Source organism: Nanorana parkeri, unplaced genomic scaffold (assembly GCF_000935625.1).
Source record: "Nanorana parkeri isolate BGI_ZX_2015 unplaced genomic scaffold, ASM93562v1 scaffold168, whole genome shotgun sequence".
NCBI classification, from domain to species: domain Eukaryota; kingdom Metazoa; phylum Chordata; class Amphibia; order Anura; family Dicroglossidae; genus Nanorana; species Nanorana parkeri.
In genome coordinates, this window is record NW_017306436.1 from 522189 (window position 1) to 549766 (window position 27578).

At 38.0% G+C, this 27578-nt stretch overlaps 1 protein-coding gene across 1 annotated transcript in view; it reads left to right on the top strand.

Moving 5' to 3' along the window:
* The window catches only part of CDH2 (cadherin 2), a 267906-nt gene that overhangs the window by 19116 nt on the left and 221212 nt on the right, over positions 1-27578 (top strand). The window contains exon 2 of the mRNA XM_018554665.1: positions 8600-8711. Within this exon, the coding sequence (XP_018410167.1) occupies positions 8600-8711 (112 nt within the window). The remainder of the gene's footprint in view (positions 1-8599; positions 8712-27578) is intronic.

A 27578-nucleotide genomic window follows, 5' to 3' on the forward strand; every position in this document is an offset into this window, starting at 1 on the left:
CATGGTGGTGTGCGCCCAGTGTATTTAGATGGAGCCTAATCGTACCATTAGTACTTCCAAATTACAATTCATTAAGCGAATGGGTACAATTATTCTAGTTATAATTCAGATCTACCAATTCTGATAGACCTTATTCTTTGGTAGACTCCATTTATCTAATAGTTAGTATATACAAGCAGAAGCAAAGAGTTTGTAATTATTACATTGCAAAGTTTGTTTTTTCCACTTTCAGAATAAAAACACTAGTGTGAGCTGCATCAGTTCTCACGCTTCCCTTGCTGACTGCAATGTACTTCCATGCTATAGAAGTTTTTGTTGGTCATCTTCCTTTAGCTGACATTAAGTATTTCACTTTTTGCTTACTTCTAATTTCAATTAGTGCATACAATAAACACTATAGAGATTCAGCTTTGCATTGTATGAGCTATTATTACTGACACTGAACATAAAAACACATGTCGCCTACAAGTACGTATTGGAGCAAAATCCAAGCTGAGCCAAACAGCTAATATTGTAGTTTCAGCTCCAGCATGTCACTGTGCTGTTTGAGTAGTCTTTAATAAAAGGTAAAAGATGTGTACAAAAATTTTATTATTTGTATGCTGGGAAGTGCGAATTGCCTGAAGTTTCTAGAAGTAGTAAGAAAGTAGCGGAAAGATTTAACTTTTTAATCAAATAATCACTCAGGGAGTCTACAAGCAATGACCAGGTGCCTGTCAAAAAGGAGATTCCAAGAATGTTTTGCTTTCCAATTGGAATCCATAAACCGACATTGCATAATGTCCCTGTGGCTTACCCTTATCCATAACAGTAAATAAATTGACAGAATTGACTGTTCAAGTACTCATTGAACTCAGTAACTTGACAGGAGACAAAAATAAATAATGAGAAATATTTCAAGGAGTTTGTCATTACTTGGTAGCTGCTAAATTTGACTTAAACAGTTCTATAATTTCAGTATTTTTTGTCTGTAATCAGTCACTGTAATGACCTTCTACCTCCTCTAGTATTGATCTGGTCTGACATAATAGTGTTATTCATTTTCTTGTTGCTAGGTGCTATTGGAAGCTGTCATATTCTTACTTGATGTCAGTGGAGTGAACCTAAATGATTGCAGGTCTTGTCTTTTATGTTACATGCACCGCTTGGCTTATTGTTTCAGAAATACTGTATCTTCAGTAGAGATGATTAAACCTCCAAAAGGCAGACTTATGACTGAACTTGTAGAAAGGCCAAAAAGGCCCAGGACTGAAGTGCCAATAATATGGGGATTAGCAGATAGGCCCTTATTCATTATTTTAGCTTATTTCTGTTAAAGAAAACCGATACTTAAAATTTAAAGTTTGGCTGTCCAACAGGGATTTAATAGTGCAGTTAATATGACAGACCAATCAGTAACAAAAATATACCTTTAGCATATAATTGCTTATAGGAACCAGTAGAACAGTTCTGTACAGATGAATTCATTATTCTAGCCTCACAAGAAAATATAATGTCCACTTCTGTTTTAGCCCCTCAAGAAGACACACTGAGTTAAAGTAAAAATTGGTAAAATAGAAGGAAAAAGTAAAAATACTCACTTTACACCCCAGCTTAAATTGAGCTTGCATATGCTAGGGGATCATAGGAAATTTAACGATCCCAATGCTCACAAGAAGTTACTTTTGTGCAGTGCTGGGGTGACTTCTAGTGACATTTGGTATGCTCAGCTTTCCCAGGATAAGGCCCATAATGTCATCCTCATTTTCAGGAATCGGGCAAAAGCCGAGGTGTAAGGTGAGTAAGTTTTACTCTTTTAACAAAAAATTCTGTCTCAACTCATAGTGAAGCGGCTACAAAGTTCTTGAAAGAAAGGGTTACATGAGCTTAGGTGTGCTACAAATTGCCCATGGACACCAAACAGCAATACGCTGTTATTAAGTGATGTACAATAGCAGCAAATAGATCTTTGTTTTGACAGAATAAGACATATACATTCACACGTTTTTCCTGTGGTTATGTGTTTAGATTCTTAGTCTTGTACTAATTATCTTAAGAATGTAACAACACATACACACAACATCTTTCCTCCCATCCACACTATCATAAGCTAAGGTTGTGGACTGTGGACAATGTCACCCCTAATTAGGAAAAATACCTGTCTTTTTTAGGCTGGGTTTACACTTGGGCGTTCGTAATATGCGCGTTTGACGCGCGTTTTTACCGCGATTTGCGGTCAACGAAACGCGCGACAAACGCACGTTTACGAGGGCTATCCAGCTGTATCCTAATGGATACGTGCCGAAAATACGCCCCAAAGAAGCTCCTGTACTTCATTGGGCGTAGGGCATTTTTCAGCGCGTTCCTACGCGCTGAAATACGCCCAGGTGGGAACCATGCCCATAGAAAATAATTGGATTTCACTTGCTGGGCGTTTTACAGCGCGTCGATCAGCGCTGTAAAACGCCCAGGTGTGAACCAGGCCTTAGGTATTTCTTCTTCACTTAAAATTGAATATACATACTGTATACTGTATGTATGTAAAATACATATATGTGAACAGTTTTACCTGCCAAAATGTGTATTATGTTCAACCAGTTTTGTATTCCAAGCACCCTGACCTACTAATTGGACAATGAAGGATGAGAACTCTTTAAAACTGAACTCTGCATGTGCAGGTTGTTAGGTCATCAGGGCCCTGCTAATTAGGCAGCCGAACACTCAAAACCCCTATTTTGTGTATTCACTTACCTGTAGATCCTCAGATCATCTCTGGATTCATGCTGACACCGTCCTTCCTTCTGAAGGGTGACTATTTGTGTTCCCCATGGTCCCTGCGTGTGTTATAAAGTAGCCACGTCGCCAAGCTCACTCCCATAATGGACTACAATCTGAATACAAATGAGTAAACTAAATTTAAGATTGTAGTCCATCACAGGAGCCAACTTGGAGTGGTGGCTACTTTACAACACACACACGGACCATGGGGAACAAAAGTAGTTACCCTCCAGAAGGAAGGACAGTGTCAGCATGAATTCAGAAATGATTTGAGGATCTATAGCCGAGTGATACACAAATAAGGTGCAATTTTGTCAATAGTTAAGGTGCCTGAATGCATTTTTAAGTTTTAACTTCTGAGTTTAGTGTTAATTTAAGTCAGTGAAAGCAGTCCTCATGTTTCTCTTATGGTAAGTTCACTTTAATAAAACACTAATTCCCTTCCCTTCCCTTTTTTTTTCTTCAGAATGAATAGACACAGCTTGTTGTGTTGATTTGTCTTTAGCAGCCTTGGTTGCTGTCAATTTCCCTTTGACTGAAGGGGTAAACTGCAAATCTATCTTCCCTTTATTTGTGTTTATTAAATTTGCTATGCTGTTTCGCAACCTTCAAATACAGACAGTCTAAAGCACTTGTTTACCTTAATTTCCTTTCAGTTGGTAAGACTCTCAGCCAGGAAATGGGAAATTCTTACAGGAATCTGTTTCATCTTTTCATTTTTTTTTGTCTGTTCACTGGGTCTTAACAATGGATTGTTTGAGGACAGAATGCTGTCTTTTGTTTTCAGAAAACTTGAAGCAGAGCCTGTGTAAAAGATGGAGTGAGATTTTTATTAATGCCCAAGAGCCATTGTTCTTGTGGCCAATTGCCTAAATTCACAATGATTGTGTTTAGTTGGCTTCAAATAACTTTTGTTTAAGAGGCACAAAAATGGTTATACAGTGAAAATATTTTGCCATAAAACTATATGATCCCAAGGTCCTGTGGCTTCTGTGGTTGTGCTCTGAAAAACAATGTCAGTTCTCTGTGATAATTCTTTCTGACAGATAGAAGCAGTGCACACAAAGGTAACACCTTCCTTCCCTCTTCCTATAGAGAAGGGGGGTAATTTAACAACGTTGCACGGTGATCTTCCAAATAGCCAGAAAATCTCCACATGTGTTAATGAGGCCTTTTGCCTGTTATTAGCCCCTAGGGTACCCCTCAATGGCATGATCCTCACCGAAGAATTGTATTGGGTCAACGCATTTCGGAACATAACAAGCTGTTTACGGAAATCCTTATTTTCATTCTATTGATAATGAGGGTCAACTTCTGTGTATCCTTTAATTCTAATAGTGGTTTTTAGATGAGACTAACTCATTTAACATTATTTTTGTATTCTTCCCTACCTATCATAGGCACAACACATGTATTACCTGTTAATTTACAATGTATTTCTTGTTTGCTCAAAAAACTATTTGTAGTGACTAATATCACACATGGTTCTATATTTTAATTGAGCTTTGCTTTATAGTTAATTATAATGATGATGATGGCTAATACTATTAATCTGTCAGATTACCATATAGGCAGATGGAAGATAATCAACTACAGTTACTACAAATTATAGTCTTGTTTTAGGCAGGGTGCCTCATGGAGACTTATATAAGTGTACCCAGCTTAAAGCAGAAACAAAATATAATTTTATCAACATATCTTGGTAACTGGTAGTGAAGACCAACACCTGACTGCATTGTATCAGCTTTATGGGCCCTGACGATAGAACTTGCAGAACAATTTTATTATATTGTATGTAGAGTAGATACATTTACTGTAAGCTTGGGATATGGCTTCTACAGTCTTTTTATTATTGTACATGTACATTCTTTTCACATTAATCCAATATTATCCCTGCTATAGCCTGCTACTTCTTCAATTTAGAAATATTGCTGTCTTTTGTCTTATTGCTAGCATTTGTTCTGTGTAGTGGGGCCTCAAATTCCTCCCAGGTGGAATTTAATCACCATGATCCCAATCCTTTGATGCATTCCCAGTAGGGAAGCCAACCACTAGAGCTTCTCAAATCCACTTTGGCAGTGAGGAGGCAAGCCTGCATCAAGCTCAGCTTGTTCCCTCTAACTAATTATTTGGCTTTTTTGTGCTTTAACCTGTTAAATGGGAGCACAGACACAATTGTGTTTTTTGGGCATGTTCGGTAAAGAAGCCTGTTTTTTTCTTGTTCTTAAGCCTAGATTTTTTAGTAATGTAACACCAACACTTTTATTTATTCCTTTGATTGGTGAAAAAAGATTGTAAGAAGATTAATATTATTTCTGTGTTTTCCTCACTGCATTCGGTCAGATCCACAGCTAATACCCAGACAGCAAGAAAGTGCCCTGAAACAAAGATGGCAAAGTGATTTGTGTTGCATTTAAAACGAATACTATGCTCAAGGCACCTGATAGTACTGTATTATATTGCATAGTGGAGAGAAACATAATACACAGTCTTTTAGAATCTTTCGTAGAGAACCTTGCTCTGATAATGGCCTCTAGTGACCTTAAGGCATCATTTTGAAGAATAGGTCTCCTATTTGTTAGAATGGTTTGTAGATCTAATGCATAGTGGAAATCACTGTATATAGTGGTTTTATGTAATATACTGACAAGTGATTACATAAATGATTGCATAATGTTTGTGTTTACCAGGAAGGACCATATTAGGTCTTCATCTAAAGGCAGTGCTGCTATGGGTCATTCTTATATGAAAAATTATTTAGCAAAATTAAAATGTGCCTTCACCTTGTGACTATACACTTAATACAGTATTTTGAGCATTTGCATTTTTTCTTTCTCTACTATTGGACATGTTTTATTTTTACTTATATATTTCTACAACAAACAGTTTTATTCATTTTGCCTAGCCCTTATTTAAATGTTAAATAACATAGGAAATAAGCTAGGAATTCACCTTACAAAGACATAAAAAACCAACAAAAAAAACATTTGATGTAAATAGAATTTTAAAGGGTTAAAACCATGTCAGATTTTTATTGCCATATATGTCCCCATTCGGAAATTTTACTTCTCTTCCTGTGCAGCAGACTAGTGTTAGGCAGTACAGGCATTCTTATTCTTATTCTTCCTCTACTTACTCTAAACTGAAAACAATTTTTGTCTGGTGTTGAGCTTTAAAAACCTTATCTACTAATAACTGTAACATGTTGTTTGCCATAATGATTATCTTCAGCCATGTGATTGTTATTTTTATAGTGCTCATTGGCTATTGTTTCAGAAAATTACAGTTATTGCAACATATACTGTATATATGTATTATATATATATATATATAATAAAGGTAGCAGTGTAAAAATGCATTTTTTGTCAAATAAGCAATATTGAAATATTTTATCATATGCATTATACTGATTGACTATTAAGGTGGCTTGTTGTAAAGTAGCTACCACTCCAAGCTCACTCCCGTGACGGACTATGATTTTACATTTAGTTTACTATTTTATATTGAGATTGTAGTCCATCAAGGTAGCGAGGTTAGAGCTGTGGCTTCTTTACAAAAACACAGGGACCAATAGGGTGCAAAAATAGCCACCCTCCAGAGAGGATTTGAGCATCTACAGCCCAGTGATACACAAATAAGGTGCAGTATTGTTAATAGTTAGAGTACTAGTATGCATTTTTAAGATTTAACTTCTGACTTTAGTGTCACTTTAACATAATTCATATTAGACAGGTGTATTTAATAGTGTAAGTGGAGGAAACTATTGTTTATTATAATGAGGCATTGAAACATAATAACATAAAGAAATAAATTGACATATAATAACATAAAGAAAAATAATAAAAGCCTATAGAGGAGGCTCATAGGAAGTTTTCTTCAATTTATGGTCCACATCCAGGACTTTGTTTTGAAATGAACTGACAGCGATTGGGTGATTACAGTCATTGTCAAAACACGGCTGTCCATCTGAGCTTCCTGTCTGGTTCACTGGAAAGTCTCAGCTGTATTACCTACATTCCTTCTATGACAAAAACCAGGCACAACCATTTGATTGGAGAAGCAAAAGCAATGTTGTCATATCTCCGGCTTATTTCACTGATAAATAACTTGGAATTCTTTAAATATGTAACATTTTGTTCTTCATTGAGCAAGGCCATACTTATTTATTTGTACATAAAATCATCTGTAGTAAATTGCTAGCTTTTTGTCATATGGGTGTCATATCTTGAATTACATTTTTATTGGCAATGCCTTTAGCTGTGTTTCTATGGATTTTAAGCTCTTTGCGCGACACACACAACCCTTTTTGTTCTGTATTGTTTATCCAATGACAAAATAACCATCAAATGCTTTTTCTTTTCTTTGCTGTTTTCACAACCCCTATTTCAAGGCCAATCTTCTTTCAATCGTTTTCTTGTGTATTTGTGCTTTAGAAAGGTATGAGTGATAACCGCACAGATTTCTGATTATTAGCAATACAAAGGCACCTACATTACATTTTTCCCCATAGTGCCAAAGAAACATGGCTAGAGATGCCCTGAGATCAGTTAAATATTATTTAAAGGAGAACTATGAGTTGAGTGAAAATCACTCATCCTCATAGTTCGAGCCGACGTGTGACAATGAAACTGTCACACGTTGGCTCAATAGATGGGGAAGTGAACGAACACATACAGTCGCTCGCTCACTTCTCGATCATGTCCCTGCAGAGAGCCGTGACTGCTACGATCCTCCAGAGCTGACTGGGGGAACGGACGGGGCGGGTACAGATGGCTCTGCCTCTAGATAAGTCGAGCCCGCTGTCACTCACGCAGCTGGGTGGATCTCGACAGTAATGTCAGGATCCGTCCCGGCTGCGGCAGTCTCAGTATACCGCGAGCTGTAGCTCGCGATATATTGAGCTTTGGGTCATGGGAGGAGGTTAGTATATTATTATTATTATTATACAGGATTTATATAGCTCCAATAGTTTGCACAGCGCTTTACAATATAAGGAAGACATTACAGTCACAATACAATTTAAGACAAGATGGTAAGGAGGGCCCTGCCCGTGAGGGCTTACAGTCTAAAAATGTCCCCCCGTGACCCTAAAGAGAACTATGGGGAAAAACACTTAGTTCAGGAAAGCTGAGTTGAGAGAGTTGGAGTCAGCTGTTCAGAATCATGATGATTTTAAGCGTTGCTCAAAAATTTTAAGAAATACATTGCGGAGGAATGTATATTTTTTTAATCTGGATTTGTTATTGAAAAAAAGTTTTAGAGTTTAATACTACTTTAACCTTTAGCGCAGTTACTCTTCCTTTTCATATTAATACTGAGGAGGCATAACCTGATAGGACAAGTTTTCTTGTCATTTTTAACCCTGAACAGAGGTCACTTTATAATGATTGTCAAGTTGACTTGAGTTCTCTCGTTCGTTACCTTTTTTTGAGAAGGCAGAGTGCATGTTCAGAGTGCTTGGTTGAGGCTTGACATTTTGAGAAGCCTTGTCTGGAAGTAAGTTAAGTATGGTGAAATGGCCCTTGCTAACTATATCTCCTGTGGAAGAATGTTTTTTGTTTTCCCTTATGATTCCACTTAAGGCTCAACGACTGCTAAGTTCAATTGTTAAAAGAAGCGAGATTGTTTAGTGTTTAGATCTTACTAGACAAGTGGGATTTGTTTCTTCCATTCCAGTTATCAAAAAGTTTAACCCTTTGCCCTTATATTTCTAATTGTAAACCTTTTAGTACCAAGGAAAACCGTTTTTACAGGGTTGCAGGGATAAAGGTTTTATGACAAGTGAAATGTCTGCTGGAAACATTGCTTTTGTGTATAACAGACATATTCTGTTACATTTCAGGGACCAGCCGAAGCACTAGTGGGATCCAGATTATGCAAGACAGGATTTCTTGAGGATGTTTATCACGCTAGCGTCCCCAGAAGCGTACGAGAAGGGCAGCCTCTACTAAATGGTAAGGTTAACAGCATAACCCTGTACATTATATAGGCTAAATGATGTATATGTGTAATTGCAAAGACCTTCAGTTTATATTTTTTCCAGTTCATGATGAAACTCTTTCATATTTGTAATAAGCAACAGTGCATTTTTTCCTGCAGTTTGCTCTGGGCAGTATTTAAAATATGGATAAGAATTCTGTACAATTCTTTTTGGTATGATTGCCCTCCAGGTCATTAATAATCCATATTGTTACATTCTGGACCTAATTTGAATTATGTCACCTGAAATGCTCCTAAAAAGACCTGCCAGTCATCTAAAGCAATAAGCCAGTGCTGGGGAACATGATGTTTTGAGGTCTTCGTGTAGTCCCTTAGTTTCTCCAAAGTTCTGTAGAGTTCACTTTTTATTTACTTATATAATTTATGAAACTAAAAATATGTATGCTACTATGCCAGTTCTAAGAACTAAACATGGATGTAGTGATGAAATTCTAAAACAAATGTGATATATTTATGAACTATAGTAATATCAATACCGAGTGATAAGATGATAGCAACTGTAATATCAGACCATACTCATTTGCAGTGATTGACAAGAAAAAATACAATGCAATATAGATTTTCTACTAAGACCTTGCTTGTGTCCAAGAATTAAAGAGTAAGATGGTAGGGATGCAACTGTAGCCCAGAAAGGCATTAAGTATAGGTCAGGGGGATGCATGCTGCCTCTGTGCCACCAGTTGAGTGTCACCATTATAGATCTTACCTGAATCTATTAGCTTAGCAGTGGAGAGAACATTGAAGGCAGCTTAATTTTAAATGGCTCAAGTTGGAAGCCAAGTAAGGCCCTGTGTCGATTACATCAGTTTGAGACACTTCTGAGATTATTCAGAATTCCTTGACAGGTGCCTTTGACCTGCTTGAAGCTGTTTTTGCATTCCTATATATTTTGTCTGGGAATGCAGAACCCACTTGAAGCAAAGAAAAGCCGTTGATGCAGGCCCTTAAGCCTTTCTCTTTTGCAACCAGTTTACTTTCTCTATAGTGATCAACAACCATGTTAATTAAAAAGCTCTTCCACAGCAACATCATGTGCATTTTTCTATTACAGTCCTATAAAGTGCCCTAGACACTATGTAGAAAGGCAAATACTAAATTCACAGGAACTGGTTCAAGGTCCTACTTAGTATACACTAAATATATATTTTATAGGGCAGATCTTTTTTTAATTAACAGACATCATAACCTTGTCAAAAAGACAAGGCTGAACTGAATGTTTTTCTTTTTTTTTTTCTTAGAATAGTTTTCCCATCTGCTTTCTTGTTTTGTGTGCTGTTTTAAGACCGTGTTTGTGTAGTATACTGAACAGTGAAGAACATATGCCAGAGATATTTATAATGCGTTGGTCATTTCTGAATGATTGCAGCTATGTTAATATATAGGGCTAGCTCACATGTATTAATAAAGTGCCTGAAAATAGCTTTCTTGTCCTATTGCAGCCAATGATCTTCTTCCTTATAGATTGTTTTGGAAGCAGGATCACTTTATTTTAGAAGCTGTGAAATGGGTTCCATGTAAAATAAATATTAAAGTATAGTAAAGACTTTTAGTTGATATATTAACTTAGCATTAACATATATATTTGCAACTCTTCAATTGCAGCACAGTTCTGTTTTCTTTCAGTAATTTTGTCTTTTCATTTTACTCAGGAAAACATTTGGTCGGATGTGAAAATATACAGCCTTATTTTCATAATGAGCTTTTTACACACTCTAATGAACAAAGCACAGTAAAATAAAATAAGCAGGAAATATGCAAGTGCATACACATACTAATTTTAAGAAGGTTTAACTGTTTAATAATGTGCTAAGCCATTCCAACCAGGGAACATTTTTCTAGATTATGTAGCACTGTCATTTTATGCAGTGCTTCACATACTGTACACTCCTGCATGCGTCCCATCGCACTCTTGACCAGTAGATCCCTTTGAGGTGGGGGTAGCAGTGACAAGCGAATGGCACCACAATTTCAGCAAATTATAGAGAAGCTACCGGCACACCAACTGTGATATATCTTTGTGATATGTTCTACTTGTGTCAGTAAAGGACAAATACGTATCACAGTTGGTTTGCTGGTGGATTATCCATATAGTGCACATTCACATCAATTCCTGCCCTGAAGAAGCTTACAAGCTATGGTCTGAATCTCACATGCATACACACTAGGGCCAGTTAACCTACCAGCATGTCTTTGGAGAGTGGGAAGAAACCCTCACAGGCAGAGGGAGAACGTAAAAACTCAATTTAGTGTACTGGTCAGGACTCAAACCAGGGACCCGAGTACTACACGTTCGAAGTGCTAACCACTAAGCCAGCTTGCTGCCCAATCATCATGCTGTCAAAAATAGTAGCACATAAACTCATAATACCCAATCACTTTCATGGGGTCAGAATAATAAAAGGTGATTGTTATGGGTTACTGAATGTTGCACATTGCCTTGGTTTATTACTTTAACAACATTTAATCAGAGACAACAAGCAAATTTACAAATATAACCTCTTACTTCTGCCTTTGCTTTCCCTGTAAGCCCTGACCACTGTTAACTTTGCATTGTTTAATGTTATCCTGGCTGCAGTCTGCACCAAAATGTGCAGAGTACAACATTTAATTATCACAGGTATTTATATAGTGCCGACAATTTACGCAGCGCTTTACATAGTTGCACATTCACATCAGTCACAACATGACTGATATTAAGAACAAGCAAGGCAACACAATTCCTCTAGAATGCATTGTGCATTCCACAATAAGCTTTCTGGAATTACTTGGCATGACAGGGTTGGTAGTGCTTAGGTAACCTTTGAAGAGGCTGTTTTTTTCTAGTAGTCTGTGATCTATTTTTCCAGTTATATAGTACAAAAAGATATAACTGTACTTTTATTACAGTTATCCTTTAAGTCACTTACCTGTTGTACGGCAGAACAAGGAAGAAACAGAAGAAATCTGACTCTGATAACAACTTACACTGTTAGAATTTTGTTCCAACATTTGTTCGAAATCGTTCATCAGAGCATTCGATCTTGCCATCACTTGAACCTTAACAATCTTGTCCTGACCAGCTACCTGAATGGAATCCCAGACATATTAAACATGTTTTGTTGTGTGCTTGGCACATACGCATTACAATATGCATGATTTTTTTTCCAAACAAATATCACATTCATTGTTAGAATTTCTGTTGTTTAGAAAAGAAAAAAGAAAGTTTTCCGTTTTTCCTTCGACTTTCCTTGTCACTACGGTAAAACTTATGTTGATTAGACCCCCAAAACCATTAGAAAATCAAACAAATGCTCCAAAAACAAAAATATTCAAATTAAATTCTATTGGTGTATGGCCAGCTTTAGTTTAAGTTTGACATTGTGCATAATTCTATTTAAAGTGTTTCTTTCTAAGACAGAACACCTACACATTGCACTACTTAGAATGCTGATTAATGCCATGTTTGATTAGTTCATTTGTAAACTAACAGAAGTTTTTTTGTGCTTGGAAGGTTTACTTATGCTTTGTGTTATGCAAACAAATCTTACACTTATTTTGTGAGCAAGATTGTTGCTGCTTAGTTAATTTAGATGTAGTCAAGCTGATAAAAAGGTTCAGTTTCCAGTGCTTTGAAGTAGATTATAAGGACCAATCTCTCTTCCTTGCATTTCCTATCTTGCATATAAATCTCGCTAGATGGATTGAGAAGGTGCCAGAGGAATGGATTCTTGAAACAAAAAGCTATAGACTTGATTTACCTTGACTGTGTATAGCTATAGCTCACAGTAATGATATTTTCACATAGCATTTTGCATTTTTCAACTGTAATTGAAACTTAAATGCAGGAGGAAATGATGAACGAAGATGTTTTCTGAATTAAGGTACTCTGTTCCTCTACTGCTTTAATCGCTTAATGCATAAATTTATAAAAGGTGATGTGTTTAGGAAAAGAACTGAATGTAAAATAAGGCCGGATCTGTCAGGTTTTTAGGGAATTAAAGATAGCTAATTCCAACTTAATGCAATAGTCTGTCCTAATTTAGATTGCACTTCGTCCACATTAGTAGACAGAGCACATTTCTTTTTTGTCAATTACCAATTCTTTTTAATTAGTCAATTCTATGCAAGTGCACTTCTTTGTTATATGGACTGTTAATGGTTTAGCACGATATTTGATTCACAATTACATGTTTAGGGCCTGCTTTCCTGAAACTATAACTATTCTTAAAGAAACCCTTTACCTGCAATAAATGAAGATATATAATAGCAGTTGTTGTATAGTATATGCAGCATTACTTTAAACTATTTAGTGCAGCACTACAAACCACAGTGACTTCCAGGGTTAAGGAACGCCATGGCCGGATGGTACAGAGGGAGGAAGCCTAAACTGCTAAATCCACTGGACAGTCGGCTCAAGATACAACATCTAGTGAAGAGCCTGGGATTGATGCTGGATTTCAAGCTTTACTTAAAGTGGCCCTGTCAGCCACTTTAGCAATTTAAAACTAAAAACTGATATCTTTATTATATAAAAAAAAAACAAAACCCTCTTCACTGACTTAATTTCACTTTTGTAACTAGTGATTTTTATAAGATTTTACCAACCTGCTTGCACACCTCTCAGTAAAAATGTCTTTATAGGATCACCCGATCCTTGATCCTGCTTGGCTGCTACACTGAGTCCCCATAGCCTCTCTCCCCCTCTGTTCTGACAGTCTAATGACCCTTGAGTCATCACGTCTAATACATTATATGTATTAGACTTGAGGAGTCCGAGGGACATTTCACCAATATAAGCGGAGGGAGAGAGGCTGCAGGGAATGGTCTAACAACCAGGCAGGATCAAGGTTTGGGTGTGTAAATCTTTTTTTAAATTTAGACCCTAGATCAATACGAGCACTTAACCCTTGCGGTACAGGGGTAGTCCCACTGCGAGCCCCACTGCCCAGAGTTGTTCTTTAAGTCTAAGGGTAGATAAATAAGATGTAATGCTTATCTTATCCCTTGCTCCGTCAGGCTTCCTTCACTCCGTGTGACTGCTCCTCCGCAGCCGCTTCTCTTTGGTGCTTCGGCCAGTGGTCGCAATCTCATGCCCTTAAAGACAATGCAGAAACAATAGTCCTGCATTGTACATAAGAGCAGTGATTGCGCAGAGCGTATCTCCCTGACGCTCTGAGCACTCACTGCTCTTATGTACAATGCAGGACTATTGTGAGTGCTGCAAGCCTGATGGAGAGAGGAATAAGGTAAGTGTTACAGCTTATTCCTCCACCCCTAGATCTAGTGAGCATTAAACGGTGGAATGGGAGGGGGAATCACTGCAAGGGTATTTTTGTGTCATTCCGGACTTCAGCTTTAAACTTAATTAGATAGCTGCCACAGAGGGATTACTGGTTAATAAAGGTAGTAGCAGATACCTTGTGGAAAGTGTTCTTAATTAGGAATTTAAAATTCTTGGAATGACTGACATATTTACTTTAAGTCAATACATCCCAAAGCGTTTGCTCCTACTACTGGCATGTATGCTCCCAGTATAGAGGGCAGGGCAAGCTTCAGGATCAAATGCAGTATTTCCCTGTTTCTATGGTTTCCAGTGGAATTTTTTTTTTGAGTAGACAGTGATCTCTTGAAGTTTAAAAGAGAAAGGGAGTTTATAATATTCTAAAAAAATCTATAGGCAGGTGGTAACTGAAAAACTCTGAAATAGGTGTGTTAGGCGAAGAGCAATTAGGAAGGGAACACAAATCTCTCATTGTAAGCAAACTTTATTTCTATTCTTTTGTTTTGTTTTTGGTTGGTTATCATTCCAGACAGGAACCAAAGTACATCTGCAAGGGGAGTTGACGTAGACTTGAAGTCTATCTCCATGAAAGGAAAAAAAAAAAAACGTATGTTCCAGTGGGGCTACCCCCGCTCTGAAAGGGTTAACTGCTCATTAATGTCTAGGATAGCTGTGTAATGGACTTCTACTACAACTGCCAGGGGAGTTTTTTTCTTTTCTTGGAGATAGGCTTGAACATATAGAGAAGTTTTAGGAACCATACATCGTAATCAGAATGCAGTCTTTTGTTTAGACTTTTGACTTTGCTGAACTATCTATTATTTGTTATTTAATAGTAACTATGCTATTGCTTGGCATTTTGTTTATTTATGTAGGGTGTAATCGTAATAAATACCCAAATGTTACTATAATATGGCAACAAGGGACAGATGGCTGCTCTTTCTTTTGCTGATATGGTTAAGTAATGTATATAAAGCAAATCTGAAGACAAAACTTTTTTTTTAAAGCAGGGAAGGGTTAGACACTCTGTCACATTTTTATTGCTGTATGTGTCTTATCTGAGGAAGTCCGCCCCTCCCCTAAGTTTGTCCTGGTGGCCATTGTCACCAAAAAACAGAAATTTTAGAGTTGTCACCAGAAAAAGGAAGGGGGGGGGGGTTAAATCATCATATGCAGACAACTGTTTTGGTGACAACTGTCTTATCTGGAAATACCCCTCACTAAGAAGAATTTGCTGTCACATTTTTCTCTCAGATTGAGAGAATTCACCTCAGTGGTACACACAGAATAAAAAAAAAAAAAAAGTAAAAACTTATAGGGTTTTATTTCTTCTCTTTAGTGCCACTCCAAATCATAATTCATCTTTTTATAAGCAGATTTCCAGTACCTTTTTTTGGATGATCAGTATTGCATTCTAGCAATCATCAATCCGTAGGAGAAAAATGTGGCATATTCATTTGGAGTCATTCTTTGCTCATAAAAAATGAGTTTGCCAAAGTGCAAAACTAGTGCCAATTCTCCTGAGAACAGCCTTATACTGTAAAAGGAGGTCTAGTGTGCAAACACTCAGTTAATTTGCAGCAGCTACAAGTCAGTTCTAATCCCAGCTTGCTTCCCTGAATTGTCAGTAATCTTTATTGTTGCTTGGAAGCAGGGCTGAGCAGAAGATAACCAACTAATTAAATCATTTTTAAAATAGAATTGCCACCAGCAACTGAATTTACATAAAGAAAGAGCAGTTCAAGTTTCGTTCAGGCAAAATATTCTTTATACAGGCAATATATATCTTTGCAAAGTGACATTCGTTGGGAAAAAAGTCTCTGTGAACAGTTTTCATGGACATTGCAGTGAATCTTAAAGTGACATTAAAGGCAACTTTTTTTCCCCTCACCCCAACGTTAATTAAAGCACTTACCTTAAATGATGTCTCTTAATCCGATCTTCTTCTTCTTTCCTAATGTTTTCTGCCTTCTCTCCAGCGCCGCGGCGGGTCTCCGATCCATCGCTGACTCCTCTGGGCTTGCTGGCACTTCCCACGGGGTCTGCATGCGGGTGCACGCGTCCCTAGACTTACCTTGCGTCTCTCCTCGCGTACCAGTCGAAAATGTTAACTGCGCATGCGCCCGCCCCAAGATCCTTTGCGGCTGCCCGAGAATTTTCACATTTTCGGACGGGAGTGTGCAGGGAAGACACAGGTAAGTTTAAACCGCTGTTAAAGCGTTTTGTTTTTTTTAAAAAACAACTTTTTGCATATATCTACTGCTTGCTAGCCTTATATATATGCAAAAAAAGCTGAGGGTTTATAAACCCTTTAAAGTATACCTGTACCGATATAAACCATTAATCTGGTAAATAAAATAGCAGGTGTCTCATGCAGCTGCAGCTCTCTTCTCAAGTATCCCATAGTATGAACTATCTCTATTGCCTATTGGCTGCCCATCAAATTGCTGCACGAATCAGGAGGCAAGAGAAAAAGCACCATCTACCTTGGTTAAAGTGGTACTAAACTCAGGAATTAAATCTTAAAAATGCATTCAAGTACCCTAACTATTAACAAAAATGTATCTTATTTGTGTATCACTCGGCTGTAGATCCTCAAATCATCTCTGAATTCATACAGACACTGTCCTTCCTTCAGCAGGGTGGTTACTTTTGTTTCCCATGGTCCCTGTGTGTGTTGTAAAGTAGCCACCATGCCAAGGTCACTCCTGAGATGGACTACAATCTCACATTTAGTTTACTAATTTGAACTGAGATTGTAGTTAATCACAGGAGTGAGTCTGGAGCGGTGGCTTCTTTACAACACACCCAAAGACCATGAGGAACAAAAGTAGCCTCCCTCCAGAAGGAATCACAGTGTCAGCATGAATTCAGAGATGATATGAGGATCTACCGCTGAGTGATACACAAATAAGCTGCATTTTTATTAATAGTTCAAGTACTTGAATGTATTTCTAAGATTTAACTCCTGAGTTTAAGTTAAGTTTTCCATATTCGAGCCCCTGGTTTTTAGGGTGGGTACCTTAAATGACAAATTGCTAAATTCTATATCAATACAGGTTTGCTTTAAGGATCTAGATAAAATCAAATGTTTTGTTTCATAACTATACTACTGATTGTTTTGTGTTAAATAACTCTAGAAATGTCATGGCTTGGAAATCAATTACTATGGGTGCTGTTTTATGACCACCGCCAGAGGTTCACCTTTTTTGTGTTTTAGGGCAGTACAGAAAAACACTAACTTTATAAATCATATTTATCATCACCTTTGTTCTACTATTACAGGCTTTTCAAGTGTCCATTTTGCCCAGAAGGAAATAATTACATTTTGCTTATCACCCTGGTGGGACTATAGATGCTTCTTTGAAATTGATCTCAGAGCATAGATGGAAAATTTAAAAGATATGACTTTGTGTAAGATTTACTTGTGACAAAATATGAGTATTTTCTACTAATGCTTAAAGATCTCATTTAAAAATTAGGGGTTAAGCTTGATAATAAATAATATGTCTTCAGCATTAAGAAAAAACAGATAAAGATCAACTGTTTATGTTGTTAATTTATTTTGTGGGTACTAACTCAAATGGTTGCATTGCTGGAGCTATGGCCTCCAGGAAAATCCTTACTTCCAGGAGTGTCACAATCCTGCATCATGCGGCTTGTATGTTGCAGCTGGTGGGAAAACCACAGAGCACAGCAGGGGACAGGCATCGAGAATGTTTGTCCTGAAGTGTTTTCGGCTGCTGCAGGTCTTCAGCAAAATGACAGTCAGAGTGAGAGCACCCACTGGAGAGTTGGGTTGAACGTTCTTTTGCAGTTGCCCTTTTAATTTTTTTCAAGGCAACAAAGTCAGTTCAAGGATAAGTATACTTTTAGTGCAGTTATCATCTTCTGACACACTCTTCCTTAGCACTTTCTTATTAGCATATAATTGCCTAGAACACCAGTGCCCAACACTGTGCTGCCGTTGGTGCTCTTATCCTTTAACATAATTAGAGTGACAGGTGGATTATTTGACTGTTCCCAGGAAGGAGAAGGAAGAGTAAGAAATCAGTGTGCACTCTGTACTGTATATCACAGTCCCCAGGGGTGCATAAAGGCACTTTATGTCTCTGCAAGCTATTTTATGTGCCTTCTTTCAGCTTATGTCTGATATTGTTCATACCTGATTGGCTCTACAATATTTTTTTAAGAGTTACAGATCTGAAACTAGTTATGCTGCAAAAGAAGAAGAAGAAGAAAACAAGTTAGAAAGCAAGAGATTAGCTGCAGTACATGCAAATGCACAATCCATCACTGAAGGTTTTTTTCCCCACATGCAGTACATTTAATTATTTCATTATTATAGAAGACTATCGTTGCCAAAAAATATTTTCTGCTTATTCATCTGAATACAAATGGCACAAGACAGTCGCAGTTTCTTGGCACTTCCCTTTTCGTCATGAAAAAAATGAAGGGCAAAGTATTCCCTTGAACTTCCTGCTGCAAGAGATGTATGGTTTCTGTGTGTGCAGATTCTTGTGAGAGCATGTTCTGTTTCCCACTGCTGCTGGGCTAATTGGTTAGTAGCCTTTCCTTACAGAAAAGCTTTATTCAATCATAATTTGCATTCCCTCCACTGTAAGGACAGAACAGTAACAAATTAATTTTTCTTAACATGGGAAAATGTCATGTTTTGTTGCTAAAGCCTAAAACTCAATTTAAGGAAGTAATTATTATTTTAAAAAGTCTTAGCCCCACCTCCAGAAATATTCCTGAGTTCGGGATACCTTGTAACATCTTTACAAGTGCCCAAGACATACAGTTTCACAGTCACAGGATAGAGAAACAGCAGAATTTTGCGTCAGGCACCTCCTTTCCTTATGTCATCTGCGTAAGGAGGATAATGGGGAAATAATATAGATATTACACTCATCTTTTTTTAGTGTTGAATAGATTAGGGATCAAAACCCAAAATGTTATGGTTGTAACTGGTACAGAAGGGGAAGGGTGGGAAAATCATTCAACAGGGACACTTGTTCTGGTGACAACTGTCTTATAAGGGAATTTCACGTCCTGTTGTTAACTCTGGGAAAGTGAAGGGAAATCTCCTCAATGAGATACAGACCACTAGAGGGACACCAGAGGTTACATTCACTTGCAGATCTTTAACACCAGCCCCAATGGCTGACTTTTAGGTCTCAGTTGCTGGAAATGGACTGGCAATGCCATAACGTGTTCTGTGGACTGCACCAGAGAAAATGTCTTAATTTCTCCATCTATGCTAAGAAGCGTGGATGGAGGAATCTCCTCTGCCGGCTATTGTATACATGGATGCATGGCACCCGTGTCTGTTAAGATTGCCAGACAGTGACTGCATCTAATAGAATGCAGTCACTGTCTGGCCAAGAATTTACCACCCATCTTAGGTGATTTTGTCAAGCAGGGTGGTGCCCGCAAATTCTCCCACTGCTCAGATTTTATGCAGGATTGTCCAAAATTTGATTTTGTGTATGGCTAGATTTAGTACAGGTCACATAATCTTATTTAGTCTTTCTCCAGACCTCCACCTTGCATTATCTCAGTGCTAATGTTATCGTACACTTCTGTGTTATCAGTTGGAATATGCTACCTGATTAGGTATGGCCATCTGTAGATTATTGCACTGTATTTTAGTGCTATGCAATAATTTCCAGAGATTGTCTTAATTTTTCATGATTCTTATCAAATATATGCCAATTTTCTGCAACAACAGGAATCTGAAGCATATGATCAAGAAATGTTTCAGCATACGGGCTGGAATAAAATGTTCTAGCATACCACTTAGGATCTTGAGGTAGAAAGGCTTATAAAAACTATTTACTATGTCCCTTTTATTTTATTTTCTTTTTGAAAAGTTGACATATCACTTTGACACAAGGTCGCAGAAAAAAATGAATATACAAGTGAAAGTGGCAACATTTGCTTTTGAATTATTTTCTTGTTGTCAGAGGTAAGAAGACAAAGCAGATACAAATCAAAGTTTATTTCTCTGGTTAAATGAAAAAACAAAAGGTTGTAGGCATTTGCCTCTGTGGCTATTTTTACTTAAAATATCACACAAGAACAGACAAACGATTCACCTGGGTTTGTCCACCATCAGTTATACCCATCCCATAAAGGGGTTAATCTGATTGCTTGTGAAATCCATTGAATAGTCAGAAAGATTGTCTCATGGGGCACAGTTAGTCATTTCCTGTATCTGTGTCCCATGGCTGTAATATGTCATGACTATTAAAATAGATGCAATTTTGCAAAGCATGTTAAAAGTGCAGAACTGGATGTTCTAAAATTAGATACTTTTTTATGCTTGTTGGCTCATTTGTGCGGCCAGCGGAAATTATCAGTAATTGTGATATATGCACTTTTCTTGTACTTCCTTATAAGTTTTGTTGTGTAAGCCACCAAGCCGTGTCCATTCAGCTGATGTGTATTATTTTACAGAGGTTCTTTTAGGTGTCAAGATTGTATAGCCTACAAAAGTGGGCAGATTGGGACTTGACTTCAGGCAAAGGGTCAATGAGTTGCAGTGAAGGAGAGGCACATTTTCACCTCATCTTGCATACTTCCTTCTATCTACAATGGAGAATAAAAACTTGGTTATTTAGAAAGTGTCCGAACCTTCAGCATTGTGCTACAATCAACAAAAATAGAGAATGCATTATGTAATAAGTAAGGGTTTGCACATGGGTGAGTAGGCTTGGGACCCATTCACAGTATTGGCTTGCCTGCACTTCCAAATATGCAGTCAGGTGTGGTCCTAAGCTATATGGTACTATGCAAGGTCAGATATTTAACAGTTGTGTGTATATATACATGCTACTAAATCTGAACATTAACTGGGTACTTTCCTGGATTGCATGAGGGACAAGGAACATTTCTCTCTAGAAATACACACACTGGCTAATATGGCTTCTGTAATGTTAAAGTGCTACATCACATATTAATTATAAGTACACTTTAATGAGTATTCTTAGCTGCATTCACCGCCACCCATTCTAAGGATTTCTGCAATAAGTCATATTTACCAAGTTTGTGTGACGATTGTTGCACAGCCTTTCTGACTCAATTGTTTTTGTTTAGGTATTTATTTAGTGGTTTACATATTGTACACTCACATCAATCTCTGCCCTCAAGGAGCTTACAATCTAAGGTCCGAACCCCACATGCATACATTCATAAACCAGTGTCAATTTAAAAAGGAGCAAATTGGCTCACCAACATGTCTTTAGAGTGTGGGAGGAAACGAGTATCCAAAGGAAACCCACACAAGCAAGTCACCGTGTCACAAATGCTTCACACTCCTGCATCATCCCACCCATGAAAGTACATCTAATACGCCGTAGACGTCAGTGAAAAACCCTTGCTGAGAGTCCTATAAATTAAGCCAAAAGAGTTTGGCCCATGCATGTGTGGGGGTGCCACTGAAGACTGAAGTCAGGCTGAGCGACTAGGCAGAGGAAAAAAAAGGTGCTGCTTTTGTCAATCAGAAAAGTCATACAAGAAATTGTGGACTGTTGGAGTTGACAGTCAGAAGTTTCTCTACCATTCATTTTCAATAAGACATCTGTCCATCCAGGACTAATGTGACACAGCAGAAACGAAAGTGGTGTTCCATATACCAGCTAACTATTATCAAATTAAGTCTATAACAACCTTTCTTGGCCAGTTGCCTGAACAGCCTTAGACTGTAAGTAAAAGAATATAATGCCTGTACTGTTTCCAGGCCTTTGAGTCTTGTTTGATCTACATTTGTCATATGGTTGTTCATATTTACACATTGACATAACATACTATATATTCACGGTGTTCTGAATCATCCATCCTGCCACCAGTAAACCATTGTCACCATTCTGTGAAGCCGAGAAGCGAATATGAAGCATTTGTCCTGTAGAAACTAGTTTTAAGATTAATGTCGGGTTCTGATTGGTGCTGTGGGCAACACCACTAATTTTCATTTTCATTCTTCATTATCTTTTTTTTCTCTTTATTTTAATTTTTTTAATTCTTCATTATCTTTACACTAATACCTGAACTCTAGACAGGTAAAAATCCCCCTACTATTTATTCCAGTCATGTACTATTGTTAAATGTGTTTTTACATATAAGCACTTGAATCGTTCTTGATATTAGCATCCTGTGAACTAAACGAGGGAGGAAAATCACTCTGAGCCAGTCTCAACTACAGTACTTTGCAGAATGCTGTTAGTCTCACACAGGTTACAAGTGGGGAGGGCAAAGGGATGACTTAATCAATGTAATTTTGCTTCTATATCTCCCATTGTGGGGCCTAGGATGGGTCTTGGACCAGGACGTGTTGCCTAACTGAAGACAGAAAAACGGCCAATGACCTGACTGTCCTGTGTGGCAGGATTGCTTGGATAACAAGACTGAACAGAATTGCAAATAATCCTTAGGCTGGCAAAACATTTATTAACCGCTTGAAAACCAGGTGTTTAGACCCCCTTCCTGGCCAGGCCATTTTTCAGTGTTCAGCGCTGCGATACTCTGACTGACATTTATTCCGTCATGCAATGATGTACTGAAATGAATTTTATACCATTTTTTGGGGATAGATAGAGCTTTCTTTTGGTGGTATTAAATCACCACTGCGGATTTTATTTTTTACTATATTCAGGAGAAATTACTGAAAATTTTGAATTTTTTTTTACATTATGTTATAAAACAACTAATATTACCCACTTTTTTGGTAAAATATAAAAGACGGGGTCACGTCGGGTAAATAGACACCAAACATGTCAAGCTTAAAAATTGCGCGCACTCGCAAAATCGCAAAAAACTAGCATACCCAAAATTGGCCATAGGCGACGCTTTAAAAGCTTTTACAGCTCATCAGTTTAGTGTTATCAGTGATTGATGGCCCTAGAACTATTGCTCTCATTCCGACGTTCGCGGCGATATGTAACATGTGCGGCGTAATGGGTGCAATCGTCGTTTTCGCAGGTATGCGCACCTGACGCATGTTTACATGCGTGTATGTAGGGGTGGGGACTTTAAAAAAAAAATTGTTTTTTTTAATTCTTTTTTGTGTAACTTATGTATACACGGCCGGCCGGGAGGTAGTTAAATGTGTTTGAACTGAATATTTAGCTGTTTGCTTGGATTTCAGCTTTAATCCATGCTTTTCTGCATTTTGTTTTACTATTTTCAGAATCAAGCTGACCTTATTTTTGTGAAACTGTATCTGTGTTTTAACAAACTATAATTACGAGGGAACTGCAAAGTTTATAAAGTTTGTTTTGAATAAACTTCTGAACTTTTGTAAAGTCAGATCTCAGATGCTTATGTTTACTTACAAAAAATGTATATCTGCACAGAGCACTGAAAATTCCATACCATTCCATACCACTTAGAGCACTCCTGCTTATTTCTAGTGTTCTCATTTATTCAACAATCTGTCATTGTGATATTTGCATACAGGCTGTCAGGTGAATTTTGTTTGCATGTATAATCAATAGACGCTGAAATCCTAATGTCAAAAAAATGTATGAAAAAGACACAAACAAAAACTAAACTACTAGAGCCAAAAATAGAACTCGTTATAGTGCACTGTTTGTTTAGTCTCAGTGGAAGAAGCTACCTGTTCATTGATTGTTCAACTGCATTCATTAAAATAAACACACATTCTTTCTTTTTAGTCATATGTATAAGGAAGACATACACACCAAAAGAAAAAAAGAAAAATGCCAAGGGACATTTCTCTATTTGAAAATGATCAGGAGTTTGTGCATAGACATCAGTCCTGCAAACCAAGAGTTAACTGTGTTGTAGCTGTCAATTTCATCTAAGTATATGGTACTGTGATGTGAGTAATATGTGTGATGAAAATTAATTTGTAAATGGAAATTCTCCCGGGTATGTATGCATCAAAGATATAAAGAGACTATATATTATCTGCTGCTGCTGTATTTAGTGTAAGCTTGGAACAGTTGGTAAAATAGGGCTCAAGGTGTCTCTATAGTAATCAGGCAGATTGACAGCTTTCATAAAACCTCTGGTAAAACGTGGCTCATACTATAACCGCCATAGTGGTTCCTAACCCTTTCACAGACCTGGGCAATCCAAGCTGAGCAAATGATAGGTGTATAGACAGAGGTTACCTCAGTAAGGAAAGAAACAAATGTCAAAATAATTAACAAATCCAAGCGTATACGCAGCTCAATATCTAAATATTTTGGCTTTTTTTGTAAAACTCAAGTTTGATGCCACTACATCCTTCCCCCAGAGCATCACTATTGGTCCTTTAATGTAAGGAGCAGCCTCATAAATGAATAGAAGGGGGGCAGGAAGGGTGGGGCCAACTTCTACTTTTGCTGGAAAAGTTGATATTTTTTAAATAATTTCAGCTGCCTTTATATCTGGATCTACTGAATAGTTTGACATTCAGTTTTAACTGAAGATATTTTATATTTATGTATTTTTCTATCATATTCATATATATCCTACTGGGCCCAGTCCATTGAAACTGTTTATCTTTACCGGTCATGTGGCCGATCCCTCGACAACATCACTATGTAAAATGCAGGACCAAACGTTGAGGGCCCATGCACATTTTGTATCTTCAGCGGATCAGTGTAGAGCATTGTCGTTCTGGGCAACAAGACACAGGTATTTTATTTGCTGTACATCCCCACCTCACCTAGACTAGAAAGCAGCAGATCCTTGCTACTAGGGAAAGGTAGACGCTGTTCACTTAGCAAAGTATATTTTAGTAAATAAGTTGAAGATTTATTTACATTCAGTACCCAATCATGTGCTACCTAAAAACTTTTTTTTTAATTTTCCTTTCACATGATTTGGTATTCAAAGTAAACACAGGTTAACCTTATGTACTAACATTCATTTTGCTAGGTAAAGAGCCTCGGCTCCTTTCGTAAATTAACCCTATTGCATTTACAGTGTGAACTTCTTTCTATGAGACACTGAACTTAGCTGATAGTTTCCTGGCTGTGGTCAATGTTAAGATGTTCAGGGTCAAACAAGCCAAATAATTGCCAAATAATCAATTTCAGGGCTGGTGTACATGGCTATTAATATCAGTTTCATCTTTGTTTTTATTCCTCCATGCAAGTCAATGTGAATGTATGCCAAACACATGGTAAATGCATCACAATCACACACCCAATTTTCTCAAACTCCTCTGTGTGGTATATTTAGATTTCCTAATAACGTACCATATACAGTTAAAGGTGACTCAGACTGCTGATCTGTATAAGTCTAATTCTGTTCAGACAGCTGCATTTTGGTGGGTAGTTCAACTAGTTTAACCAACAACCCTGTAATCACTCTTTAAAGTGAAGCCAAAACATTTGTTAGCTTTTTTTTCTAGGCCAGGACAATTAGGGCTAGTTCAGACCAGCCCCAGTGTGTTCCGGCCGAATTGATGCACTGGATCGCATTCCGGCTCACTTTGTTTTTGATCGGGACGGGGGCGTGACGGTGCATTGAAGTCAATGGCACAGCAGCCATGCCCTCCAGCCGCAGTGCGATCGCCCACACCGGAACGCTTGGCACATCAGTGGTTGGGTTTTGGTCTGGTGCAGTCAGCAAAAATGCTGCATTTTTTTCTGACTGCACCGGAACGCAAGCACTGATGTGCCACACTGTCCTTCCTTCTGGAGGGTGGCTGCTATTGTTCCCCATGGTCCCTGTGTGTGTTGTAAAGTAATCACCTCTCCAAGATTACTCCCGTGATGGACTGCAAACTCAATACAAATTAGTCAGCACGAAGGACAGTATCAGCACAAATTCAATAGTTAAGGCACTTGAATGCATTTCTAAAATTTAAAGGAAAATTATGAGGTGAGTGCTTTTCACTCACCTCATAGTTCTAGCCGACCTGTGACAATGAGACTGTCACAGGTCGGCTCAGTAGATCGGGAGGTGAGCGAACACATACCGGCGTTCGCTCACCTCTTGATCCTATCAAGGCTCTCTGCCGTGACAGGGGAGGGGCTGGATTTAGGGCTGCAACAACTAATCGACATAATCGATTATAATCGATTATTGAAAAAGTTGTCAACTTTTTCAATAATCGATTAATCGGCTTCTGATCAGTTGGCCATGTTCACGGCTCCACACACGCTGCGCGCCGCACCTCCTCCCCAACTCACGCTCACCGCTGCCAGACCCGCCCGCATCCACGCTCTACACGCCGCACCTCCTTCCCGCCTCACACTCACCGCAAAGGAGAACTATGGGGAAAACCATTCAGCTGTGTGTAAGGCTAGCTTTCTATTTTCTTTCCATTTTTTAACGCTCATCCTTCTGGATAATATAGGGGATCCGTACAGTACTTCTCAATGGTGTAATACCCAGCACAGGACGAGCACGGTATATTGAAATATAGGCAGATGCAGTATGTGTCTGCTTTCAGAAAGGTTACATCCATTTTTATGCTCATTTGCCTCTGAAGGCACACTTAGATATCTGTGTACGTTTAGCTGCTCTATAAGCCAAATCATAGCTTCCATTTAGGTAGTTATTAGGCTCAGAACTGCCGTGTTGGGTGTATGAACAAAGCCCTCTTTGGTTTAAAATCCTGTTGAAGTTTGCATTTTATAGCAGCAGAAAGTGTTATTTCAACGGTTTTATTTTGTTTCTCTGCAGCTGACTCTGCTATAAAAGCTATTTACAAGGTAAACAGGTCAGGAGAGGAACAAGTCTCACATTAGTTCTAATACTGAAAGATAGGCTTCAGATGGATCAAAATATGTTGCTTTTTGTATCGTAAACGCCATTGCCACGCATCTTTATTTGCTCAGTGTATATACTTGAAGTTTTGCTTAAAACAAATCTCTTCTCAGGACTACCTTATGAATTGCAAAGCTTTTAGCAAACTGCTGTGGGAATAATTCAAGCACCATTTCCCATGCTGTGCTGAAATCTTGCAGCATAAGGACCAAAATTGAAGATTGTGCAGAGATGATAAGGACAGTACATAGCTTGTCTGTCAGTAAAGCAAACCAACCACATGGCTGTTCCCCTCACGGGTGATTTATATGTCCAACACACACAGGGAAAAGATACATATACAGTACATGCAGTATATAGGAACTCCAAGTGGTTCTGTCAGTTGTTTCTGTGAATTGCGAGTCTTTGTTTTTTGTTTTTTTTAAGTTTGCAGCCATAAATTTGACCTAAAAAGAATTCCAGAACATTCTGTCTTTTAACAATATGCTGGTTTATATATAGCCAAGTCTAATAATGTGACTGCCACTTTTCTTTACTATTTAGGGGTCTATTCACGAAGCAGCCGAAGGATCTAGCCGTAGCTTCGGCCGATCCTTCGGATTTTTTTTTCTATTCTGAAATAACTCCGTGTCAGAAGAAAAAAAAAGAAAAAGCGGTGTTTCTCTCCTTGGCCGCCGGGAGCGGGAGACTCCCGGAGCGCCCGGGAGAGTTTTTTGTTTTTTTTGAGGGCAGCAGAACCGCCGGCCAATAGAAAACTGTTGGGCGGAGCTAGCTGTCATTGCTGGCTCCGCACAATCGTTTTCTATTTATTTTTTTCTACTTTTTCTGT